Source organism: Ranitomeya imitator, chromosome 1 (assembly GCF_032444005.1).
Source record: "Ranitomeya imitator isolate aRanImi1 chromosome 1, aRanImi1.pri, whole genome shotgun sequence".
NCBI lineage: Eukaryota > Metazoa > Chordata > Amphibia > Anura > Dendrobatidae > Ranitomeya > Ranitomeya imitator.
The window spans coordinates 1,124,962,886-1,124,975,231 of record NC_091282.1 but is presented as its reverse complement, the minus strand read 5'-3'; the positions used below and the strand labels follow the sequence as shown (position 1 = coordinate 1,124,975,231).

The following is a 12,346-nucleotide window of genomic DNA, read 5'->3' as shown; positions in this document are numbered from 1 at the left end:
AAGACACATCAGTACATATTAAAAGACGTTTGGTACTCATGTTCATTGCAATGGAAGATGACCAGACATGTGCAGCCATCCCCTATTGTTGTATGGCACCAGCATTGTTAAGGGCTCATTCACAAGACCGAATTTTCAGTCTAAGTACTATTTGTAAAAAAAAACAGACCTGACTCAGACCAATATTATTCAATGGGGCCGACCCAATCTGCACGTGAAAAAAATTGCAGAATGAACTAGTTTGTTCCATAAATCGGATGAGACTCACCCGTTCAAGTTTGTGGGTGCATGAAAAAAATCAGACGCCATATGGAGTCACAGTGTATAGCATCAGATCTATACGGATATATTGCAATTCTGTAACACAGGAAACTGTAAATGGTCTTGTAAATTTTTAATAGCCCCTGCTGTTAAAAAACTGGACTGCACACCGATGACAAGTGAGAACAAAATTCTTCCCACTTTTCTGGATTAAACTCTGAATGATTTTTTATATGCTCGTGTGAACCTACTCTTAAGCGAATTGTACCACACAGACATTGATGGAATAATTTATGAGATATCAGGCATCATATCCATCTACTGACAATTCACACTGAATATTACTGCCCAGTCTTCGCTCCATATTACATGACTGGTACATCAATGCTGTAAACTGTATTAGTTCTGAAAACAGTTTTAGCCACTTCTAAGTAATTATCACAATTTATGGAAAGTTTTGCTTACCTGAGACTTCTGCAGAATTCCCATTGCCATCAAGCAAAGTTCTTCTAGAGCACTTGATACCTGCACATAAAAGACAAGAAGTCCCATCAACTCACAGCCCTATTTATATACTGTAATAAATGGATAAGGTAATTAATGTGAACTCACCGCGGGCTGGGAATCTGACAGGACTGCAGAACATGCATCATCTATCTGTAGACACAGGGAAATCACAAAAGAAGAATAAAACCTTCAACCTGCTGACAGTCAGCAGATTTGTACATTACACTGTTAGGAAAATACACGCTTACATTATTTAACAGCTAAAGACATTAATAGTGATGAGTGATTGCGCTTGGATAAGCAATAGTGATGAGCGAGTGTACTCGTTGCTTGGGTTTTCCCTAGCAACGCTTGGGTGTCCTCCGAGTATTTGTTAGTGTTCGGAGATTAAGTTTTCATCACCGCAGCTGAATGATTTACATCTGTTAGCCAGCATAAGTACATGTGGGGGTTGCCTGGTTGCTAGGGAATCCCCACATGTAATTAAGCTGGCTAGTAGCTGCAAATCATTCAGCTGTGCCGATGAAAACTTAATCTCCAAACACTAACAAATACTCGGAGGACACCCAAGCGTGCTAGGGAAAACCCGAGCAACGAGTATATGCGCTCATCACTAATAAGCAACTATCCGGGCATGTTCGTGTGCTCTCCGAGTGTCTTCGGTGTGCTCGAAAAATATGTTCGAGTCCCTGCGGTTGCATGTCTCGTGGCTGTTCAACATCTGCAATACATGCAGGGATGGCCTAACAAACTGGCAATTTCTGCATTTGTTGCGGCTGTCGAACAACCACGAGACACGCAACCGCATATTTTTCGAGCACGCCGAAGACACTCGGTTATCACCTGACCATGCTCAGATAACACATATAATTCGCTCAACACTAGACATGAACTCTAAAAAGTATATGGACCAGTAATGGAGAATATACCAAATTTCTATACAGTAATGGACTTGTCTGATTTCAGGTATTTATGTGATGATACTCATGTATCAGAAGTAGTACTACTTTTGAAATAATAGAGATAAATGCCAAAATAAACCGATGTGGTTTCAATCAGTAATTTCTTAGTTTTATTCACACCTCTAGGGTATATGCAGATGATCCTGAACTGGCAGCGCTTTGGAGGCAGCATATGTTCGCTGTGTCCAAAGTACTGCCATCTATTGAACGCAGGGGAATCCGCATCTGAGCTCTGAATGGTGCAGAGTCATAGCGTTCAATACATTGTACGGCTGAAATTTCTCTTGTGGAGACACACGTCTCCGCAAGATAAGTAGACATACTGCGGTCTCGAAAGATGCACCGCATGTCCGTCTCTGCAGGTGATAGGGCATACTATGCTATAACAGCTGGACACTGCAGGTTGGATGCTGCACAAGTACACAGCGTCCAACCCGCAGTGTTTACTGATCATCTCCACATACCCTTAAACTAATACTTTGTTAAAGTACCCTTTGAACTTATCATAGAATTCAATCTTTTTGTTTAGGAGGGGGACATATCTAGAATTGGCAACATTTTTTCATTATTCCTTGCAGTCATGCTCCAAATCTATCAGATTGTTAGATCATCACCTATGTACAGCGCCCTCTTCTGGTGACCCACAGATTTTCAATTGGTCTGAGCTCATGATGGGCCATTCTAAAACTTTTATCTTCTTAGCAAAGTCATTATTTTGAGGTATGATTAGGGTATATCATTCTGAAAGGTGAAGTTGCTATTCATCTTTAGCTTTTTCGGAAAGGCCAGAATTTTGCTGCAAAATTGACTGGAACTGTTCATAATTCCCCTCCAAAGTGACTAAAACCACATTTCTAGCTGCCAAAAAACAACCCCAAAGCATAATGCTGCCTCCATCATGTTGGTATAGTGATCTTCTGGCGTGCATCATGTTAGTTTATGTGCCAAACATACAATACCTTTTGGAATTATGGCTAAAAAGTTCAACTTTGGGCTAATCTAATGCCATGGAAATTTTTTTGAACCCTTATCCTCATAGACCTTTATATGCTTCTTATGAAGCCACTCCTTCATTGCCATGGCGGTGTGCTTGGGATCATTATCATGCTGAAAGACCCATCCATGTATCATCTTCAATGCCCTTGCTGATGGAAGGAGGTTTATGCTCAAAATCTCACAATACATGGCCCCATTCATTCTTTCATGTACACGGATCAGTTGTCCTGGTCCCTTTGCAGAGAAAGAGCCCCAAAGTATGATGTTGCCACCCCCATGCTTCACAGTAGGTGTGGTGTTCTTTGGATGCAACTCAGCATTCTGTCTCCTCCAAACACAGCGAGTTTTGTTTCTACTTTGGTTTCATCAGACCATATGACATTCTCCCAATACTCTTCTGGATAACCCATAATTATGAGTAGTTATGCTGTTCTGACACCTCAGGGGCTCTCCCAGTGGGTCATGGCACCCTCAACCCATAATAGTAAAATCTACACTATAATATGGCACTCCTTCCCTTTGAGTTTGCACTGTGCCTCAAAAGTAGTTTTCACCCACACATGGGGTTTTGGCACACTCAGGAAAAATTGCACAACAAATTTTGGGGTCCATTTTCTCCTGTTACCCTTGAGAAAATATAAAATTTGGGGCTAAAAGAAAAATTTTGCAGGCAAAATTTGTTTTTTTTTTAAATTTTCTTAGCTCTGTTATAAACTTCTGTAAAGCACTTTATGGTTCAAAATGCTCACCACACATCTAGCTAAGTTCCTTGAGCGGTCTTGTTTCCAAAATTGTATGGGGGGTTTCCACTGTTTTGGCACATCAGGGGCCCTCCAAATGTGACATGGAATCCTCTCTCGATTCCAGCCATTTTTGTATTCAAAAAGTCAAACCATTATCCTTTCCTTCTGGGCTCAAACATTGGTCTTTCTCCACACATGGGGTATCGGCGTACTCAGGAGATATTGCACAACAATTTTTGGGGTCCATTTTCTCCTTCTTCCTTTGTTAACCCCTTCATGACCCCAGATTTTTTTTGGTTTTGCGTTTTCGTTTTTCACTTCCCTCCTTCCCAGAGCCATAACTTTTTTATTTTTCCGTCAAAATGGCCATGTGAGGGCTTATTTTTTGTGGGAAAAGTTGTACTTTTGAACGACATCATTTGTTTAGCATGTCATGTACTAGAAAACAGGAAAAAAATTCCAAGGGAGGTGAAATTGCAAAAAAAGTGCAATCCCACACTTGTTTTTTGTTTGGCTTTTTTGTTAGGTTCACTAAATGCTAAAACTGACCTGCCATTATGATTCTCCAGGTCATTACGAGTTCATACACACCAAACATGTCTAGGTTATTTTTTATCTAAGTGGTGAAAAAAAATTCCAAACTTTGCTTTAAAAAAATTGCGCAATTTTCAGATACCCGTAGCGTCTCCATTTTTGTGATCTGGGGTTAGGCGAGGGCTTATTTTTTGCGTGCCGAGCTAATGTTTTTAATGATACCATTTTGGTGCAGATACGCTCTTTTGATCGCCCGTTATTGCATTTCAATGCGACCAAAAAAATGTAATTCTGGCGTTTCAAACTTTTTTCTCGCTACGCCATTTGGTGATCAGGTTAATTCTATTTTTTTATTGATAGATCAGGCGATTCTGAACGTGGCGATGCCAAATATGTGTAGGTTTGATTTTTTTTTTATTGTTTTATTTTGATGGGGCGAAAGGGGGGTGATTTAAACTTTAATTTTTTTATTTTGTTTTCAAATTTTTTTATTTTTATTTTTTTAACTTTTGCCATGCTTCAATAGCCTCCATGGGAGGCTAGAAGCTGGCACAACTCGCCTCTGCTATACAGGGGAGATGCATAGATCGCTCCTATGTTGTAGATTTACTGAATTGCTATGAGCGCCGACCACAGGGTGGCGCTCACAGCAATCCGGCAACAACAACCATTGAGGTCTTCAGGAGACCTCTGGTTGTTATGCCGACGCATTGCTGACCCCCGATCATGTGACGGGGGTCAGCGATGTGCTCATTTCCGGCCCGATGGCCGGAAACGCTAGTTAAATGCCACTGTCTGCCTTTGACAGTGGCATTTGACTAGTTAATATCGGCGGGTAGACCAAATAGACCAAAATAGTAATAGGCCCTCCTAACGAGACTTATACATATCCTATACAGAAAACTAGGGAGTAAAGCAGCCATATGTAAAAATTCAATGAGATTTATTAAGTACATACAAAACAAAATATACGGTAACAAACATGATTAAAAGGAGATAAAGCAATGACATATACTAGGATGTGCAAAATTATGCATTTGAGAACTGAGTGTGTCTGCATAAAACACTAGATACAAATATAAATTCATGTACATAAAATATTAAATCATCTAGTTTTGAGAAGGTAAAGAATGTTATACTCAAGATAAATAGTGGACAGACTGCTTAAAAAGCAAACTACAATTTACATCTATCGCACAAACATGTCTGTGACAAAAACAGTATATACAGTAGCATGAATAGTCGGCACAGTCCCTCTACTAATATACATGCATTGCATTAGTCATCCATTAAACTCACATATTCCTATGAATCCCATAAGTTGACAAGGCAAACCCACAATAATACCAGAGAAGAACACCGCTGACGCACACTTCCTCGATGGCTTCTTTCAAGGTGTTCTATTTAAACACAGGTGGTAAAGTAAGAAATAGGTAAAAATCCAAAGGAGTGAATACTTTTGCAAACCATTGTATGCTCTCTCATGAATTTACAGTACAATGCGATCACCCCACTTGAAATGATCCTCGTTTGATAGATTTTTGAATAACTTTGTGATTGTTTCATGGTATAACAGAGAACATGATCAGTAGCTGTACACCACTTTTCTATACAGTGATTATTTCACAAGAACAAGAATCTACTACTTTGAGTTAGGTATTAGTCTACTTTCACACATCAGGCTTTTTGTTTCAGGCACAATCCGGCAATTTAAAAAAACGGATCCGTTTTTTTTTTTCGCCGGATCTGTTTTTTCCCCATAGAGTTGTATTAGAGCCTATTTGTGCCTGATGGCAAGACATTTTATCCGTTTTTTTCCGGATCCGTCCAAATAGTCATTTCCGGCGGACGGAGAAAACGTCCACTGCAACGTTTTTTTGTCCGGCAAAAAAACGCACAGTGACGGAACCGGCTAAAATTACATGAAACGGAGGTGTGAAACAATGAATCCGGCGCCCGGATCCGATTTTCAAAGCATTTTCCATACAAATCATGCAGATTTCTCTCTCTCCCTCGAAACAGGAAGTCAAAAATCCATGCACATTAAAGAAGGCCGGATCCAACTAAATAACGGATCCGTTTTTTAAAAAATTGGCCGGATTTAGCCTGAAAACAAAAAAATGATGTGTGAAACTAGCCTTACTTTATTTGTGAGGCAGGAAATAAGTGGATTAAAATCTGTGCTGTCAGTGGTCCAGAGATGAGCAGGAGACGGAAATAGTTGAAATTTGGTTTATTAGTCAACACTTTTCAAAGTGACACACTTGTTCATTAGGACAAACCACAATGATCATCACAATTGCAGCAGTCCTTTTTAAGGTTATTGTATCGTCACCGTCTCCTGTGCTTCCTTCCTGCCTGTACCAGCCTGCATCTGCCATGCCTACCTGTACACCAGCAGTGCCTGCCAGCATCTGCCATGCTTTCCTGTATACCAGAAGTGCCCGCCAGCATCTGCTGTGCCTACCTACAGTATATTCTAGCCGTGCCTGCCAGCATCTGCCGGTCTCGTGTACATCTGCTGAGCCTTCCTGTATATCAGCCTAGCCCACCTGTACCTGCTGTGCACACCCATACCTAGCCGTTCCAGCTTGCTGCCCCTTTGGGGGATCAGCTGCCAAGTGTCCGAGGTCTGTCCTGGAGTAGCACCTGATGTCCATTTGGAGCCAAATCTAACCACACCTTCAGGTTCTCTAGCGAAGAGTCAGCCCTTCCAATGTCATGGTTTCATCAACCAGTGCATGTTGACTTCTGAGCTATTGGCACATCAGTTCTCATCTGACTTGGCCAAAATGGCATTTATTATGTCCCATCTTAGTGGTGAATCTCACTGTGGGCCAGTACATAGTCTGTCTTCATACCCTGTTTTCGAAGCTGACTAGGAAAAATGAGGCACTGGTAACCGCTTTCTGGCAGAACCTGGCTTGTCAAGATGTTCCCACCTCTCTAGATGACCTGGTATCCCTGGCTACCTGAATCAACCTCAGTATTCAGGAGCACTCCAAGGAGGTGATCCAATAGAAAAGACCTATGTTCTTGGCTCCTACCTTCCAAAGGCCGATCATGCTGCAGACCTCAGATTCCTTCCGAATCTATGCAAGTTGACCATGTGATGCTGGCTAAGCATCGTCAGCAGGTCTGTCTTTCTGTGTGGAGGTGCTTCTACTGCGGTAGTCCCAAACATTTCATTGGCTCCTGTCCTGAGAAGCTGGGAAACTCCAAAGCCTAGGGTCAATTAGAGACGCTCACCTGGGTGAGAACTACTCCTCTCCCCCGCTGAATCTGTCATTGTTTGTTTCCTGTGGTAACGCCTGTTTCATTGAATCAGCTTATATGGACTCTGGTTCCACAGGAAATTTGATATAGCAGGCCATGAAGGATCAGTATCTGATCCCCCATTGAACATCTTTAGAGTCCTCTCTCCAAAGCCGTTCTTTTAGTTTCCGAGCAGGTAGAACTTTGGGTAGGAATGTTGCACTCGGAGAAGATCTCAATTTATGTGCTACCAGGTCAGTCCCATCCACTGCTCTTGGGCCTGCCTGAGCTACGAGCACACGAGCCTGTCTTGGATTGGAGATCAGGAGAAGTACTTTGTTAGGGTCAGACCTGTCATGAGAATTGTCATGTTCCCATTCGTGCTACTCAACCTCCCGCTACTCCATCAAATTTACCTAGCTTGCCTCCCGCTTATTGGACCTACCGGGATGTCTTTGATAAGAAGGAGGTGGAGACACTACCACCACCATTGTATGACTGCCCTATAGACCTTCTTCCTGGCTCTTCTCCCTCTTGAGTGCGTATCTACCCTCTGTCTTAGGCCGGGTTCACATTAGTGTTTCTGTGCGCAGCGTATGATCCGCATACATCCGCATACGTCATGCGTACATATCTTTAACATGGTATACACGTAGGGACATGTTTTTGCTTTCGTTTGCATGCGGATGTGTCGCTTCGCGGTATGCAGCGGTGTTCGGCAAATGCAACATGTTGCATTTTTTGAGGCATCAAATATTGTACAATCGTCTGCATGTGGACAATTGTGGATGATTGTGTAAAAAGAAGCATTACTGTCTATGGGAATGCATTGCTACGCAAGGACATGCGTACGTATGTGTTTGATACGCATGTGTACTTTAGACTGCGCATGTCCAGAACATGATGTCACCACCTCCACCATGCACATAAAAATGCAAACGCATGCCAAAATGCTTTTAAAAGCATGCACACACAGCAGTTTTTTTGCATCTTGCGCAAGATGATGCGCAGGCGTAAGCATACTTTTGCATGCGTCTTGGCATGCATTTGTGCATGCAGATGATACGCTGCACGCAGAAACGATAATGTGAACCTAGCCTTAGGCAGAATTCCGAGCCATGTCCGAATATTTCAAGGAGAACATAGCCAGGGGATTTATCTGGAAGTCATCCGTCCTTGTATTGACTATAGGGGTCACAACCAGATAGCGATCAAGAATAAGTACTCTCTGCGCCTCATCTCAGAGTTATTTGATAATTTCAGAGGTTTTAGAGTATTTACTAAATTTGAGTTGTTGGGGACATGTAACCTAATCCAAGTACGCCAGAAGGATGAATGGAAGATTGCTTTTAAAACCCAGGATGGCCATTATGAGTATCGCGTAATGCCATTTGGGCTCTGCAATGGCCCCAGCAGTCTTCCAAGAAGTAGTTAATGATATCTTCCTGGACTTGCTTTACTTTTGCATAGTGGTTTACCTGGACGACATATTGGTGTTCTCCCCTGATCTACTCATACACAGGAGGGATGCCCACCAGGTCCAGGTTGATTAAGAACTGTTTGTACACCAAGCATGACAAGTGCATCTTCGAGCAAACCTCTCTTCCCTTCTTAAGGTACATCATCTCTGAGGCCAGACTAAGGACAAGAAAGTGTCCGCCATCCTAAAGTGTCCCCGTCCTGATGACCTGAAAGCAATCAAGCGGTATCTGGGATTCACTAATTACTACCGCCAGCTCTTTCCACATTTCTCCAATCAGATCGTCCCAATTTTTGCCCTGACCCATAAGGGAGCAAACCTAGGGTAAGGACTCTGGAGGCTGAAAGCGCCTTTTCCTCCCTAAAACACACCTTTTCTTAAGCTCTATTTCTGCACAGACCTTACAGAAACAAGCAATTATTTTTGGAGGTGGATACTTTTTCCACTGGAGACAGTGCGGTTTTTACTCAGAAGTCTCCTGCCAGACATATGGTGACCTCCGGTTTCGTTTCCAAAGCCTTCTTGGCTCTGGAATACAACTACACAATTGGCGAATGAGAACTGATGACGAGTAAATTGGCTTTTGAGGAGTTGCGCATTCTACTTGAAGGAGTGATTCATCCAGTAATTATCTATACTGGCCAAAATAACTTAGTCTATCTGCAGTCTGCACAGCGACTAAATCTTCATCAAGCCAGATGATCTGTATTCTTTGCTTGCTTTGATTGTGTTCTCCATTTACAGCTGGCGGACAAGAACGTCAGGGCGGATGAACACATCACTGAGTCATCGCTGAACCAGACAGGAGGTGTTCTTCAGCGTGGTCACTCATCTAAATTGTCTGGTCATGCTGGAGAGAAGAAAACGGCTCTTCTCATTTCTTGGCTTTATGGGTGGCCATCCCTGGGGAAAGATATTGCAGATTTAGTCTCGGCCTGTCCATTCTGTGCCCAGAATAAGGTGCTGAAACAGATTCTGTCCGGTCGGTTACTTCCTTTGCCTGTTTCCTCAGCTCTCTGGCAGCACATTGCGATGGACTTCATTACCGATCTTCCAGTCTCGGCTGAAAGTATAGTCATTTGGGAAGTTGTGGATCGCTTCTCAAAGATGGCCCACTTTACTTCTTTTTCTGGTCTCTCTTCTGTCCGGTGTTTGCTTAGAAGTTCATTCAGTACATCTTCCGCCTTCACGGGTTACCTCTCCATATAGTTTAAGACAGAGGCATCCAGTTCACATCTTGGTTCTGCATGGTCACCTGTAAGCTACTAAATGTAACCCTGGATTTCTCTTCAGCCTATCATCCCCAATCCAATGGCCAGGTAATGGCCAGGCCAAAAGGTCAACCAGATCATAACCAACTTTCTGCGGCATTTCGTTAATGTTCAGTGTTTGGGCCGGACTCCTGCCTTGGACTGAATTCTCATATAACAACCATGTAAATCTCTTCTTTTTATTGTGTATGGTCAACACCCCTATGTTCCGTTCTCTGTAATTACTACCACAGCTATTCGTGCTGCCGAAACTCTCCCCAGGGGCTTCTCTAAAATTTTGCAGGACACCAAGGCCACATTAGTGAAGTCTTTGGAACGGATGAAGAGACACGCAGACAAGAGGCGTCTAGACTCACCTCTGTTTCATCCTTGGGATAAGGTTTGGCTTTCTTCGAAGTTTGTCCATCTCAAGCTACCTTCGTACAAGTTGGGTCCTCACTTTATCAGTCCTTTCTCAAACAGATAAATGCTGTCTCTTAAAGCTCAAGCTCCTGGACTCTTTACGGATCCTCAATTCATTCCACATATCTCTCCTGAAGTCTGTCATATTTAGCGCCTTCTTCAAGGACCTGGGTACCACTCCAGTTCCAGCCAGCTCTGAAGATGTTTTCGAGGTAGAGAATATTCTGGCCACAAAAAAGAGTAGGAGAAAAAACATTTTTTTTGTGGATTGTAAGGGGTTCAGTCCTGAGGAGAGGTCGTGGGAGTCCTGTTATGATCTGGTGGTTTAGGAGCAACATGGGACGAGCTCTGAAGGAAGTGGTACCTGTACTGACCGCAGTCCCTAAGCTCAACACAACACTAGAAGTAGCCGTGGGATGCTCCTGACACTCCCTAGGCACCTCGTCACAGCCTGAGAACTAACTAACCCTAAAGATAGAAACAGGAAAACTATCTTGCCTCAGAGAAAATCCCCAAAGGATAGATAGCCCCCCACAAGTAATGACTGTGAGTGGAGAGGGAAAAGACATACACAGAATGAAACCAGGATGTAGCACAGGAGGCCAGTCTAGCTAGATAGATAGGACAGGATGGAATACTGTGCGGTCAGTATAAAACACTACAAAAAATCCACACAGAGTTTACAAAAATCTCCACACCTGACTAAAGGTGTGGAGGGTAAATCTGCTTCCCAGAGCTTCCAGCTTCACTGAATTAATTCATACTGACAAGCTGGACAAAACATAGAAAGCACAGAACGGATAAGTCCACAACCTGTGGACAGAAAAGAGCAAGCAAGGACTTAACTTTGCTGAACTGGTCAGGATAACAGGGAAATCCAAAAGAGATGTGAATCCAACCAGGAACCATTGACAAGTGGCACAAGCTGAAGGAAAGAGCCAGGCTAAATAGCCGAGCAGAATAGACAATCAGTGGAAGCAGCTGCTGACTGCTAAATCCAAGGAGCAGCTGTTGTGAATTCCGCTCTTGGGCTCCCTCTGGTGGTTGTAAGTGGCACTTTTGTGTTCCAGTCTTTCATGCATGATATTTTCCGCAATTATCTTGATAAATTCATGGTCGTATATTTGGATGATATTTTGATTTTTTCCGATGATTGGGAGTCTCATGTGAAGCAGGTCAGGATGGTGTTCCAGATCCTTCGTGATAATGCTTTGTTTGTGAAGGGGTCTAAGTGCCTATTCGGAGTTCAGAAGGTCTCTTTTTTGGGTTTTATTTTTTCTCCCTCGTCTATAGAAATGAATCCTGTTAAGGTTCAAGCTATTCATGACTGGATTCAACCCACATCTGTGAAGGGTCTTCAAAAATTTTTGGGCTTTGCTAATTTCTATCGCTGTTTCATTGCCAACTTTTCCAGTGTGGTTAAGCCCCTTACTGATTTGACGAAGAAAGGCGCTGATGTGACGAATTGGTCCTCTGCGGCTGTTGAGGCCTTTCAGGAGCTTAAACGCCGATTTACTTCTGCCCCTGTGTTGCGTCAGCCGGATGTTTCTCTTCTTTTTCAGGTTGAGGTCGACGCTTCTAAGATTGGGGCAGGGGCCGTTTTGTCTCAGAGGGAGTCTGATGGTTCTTTGATGAAACCGTGTGCCTTTTTCTCCAGAAATTTTTCGCCTGCGGAACGTAATTATGATGTCGGCAATCGGGAGTTGTTGGCTATGAAGTGGGCGTTTGAGGAGTGGCGACATTGGCTTGAGGGAGCTAAGCACCGCGTTGTGGTCTTGACTGATCATAAGAATCTGGTTTACCTCGAGTCGGCCAAGCGGTTGAATCCTAGACAGGCTCGATGGTCTCTGTTTTTCTCCCATTTTGATTTTGTGGTCTCATATCTTCCGGGATCTAAGAATGTTAAGGCAGATGCCCTCTCTAGGAGTTTTTCGC

At 43.0% G+C, this 12,346-nt stretch overlaps 1 protein-coding gene across 4 annotated transcripts in view; it reads right to left on the bottom strand.

The window, feature by feature from the left end:
- Nucleotides 1-12,346, bottom strand: part of NMU (neuromedin U) — a 128,528-nt gene that overhangs the window by 43,427 nt on the left and 72,755 nt on the right. For all 4 annotated transcript variants that reach the window (XM_069744455.1, XM_069744456.1, XM_069744454.1 and 1 more), the window contains exons 3-4: nucleotides 874-918; nucleotides 727-786 (exon numbers count right to left, since the gene is read on the bottom strand). In XM_069744455.1, the coding sequence (XP_069600556.1) occupies nucleotides 727-786; nucleotides 874-918 (105 nt within the window). The remainder of the gene's footprint in view (nucleotides 1-726; nucleotides 787-873; nucleotides 919-12,346) is intronic.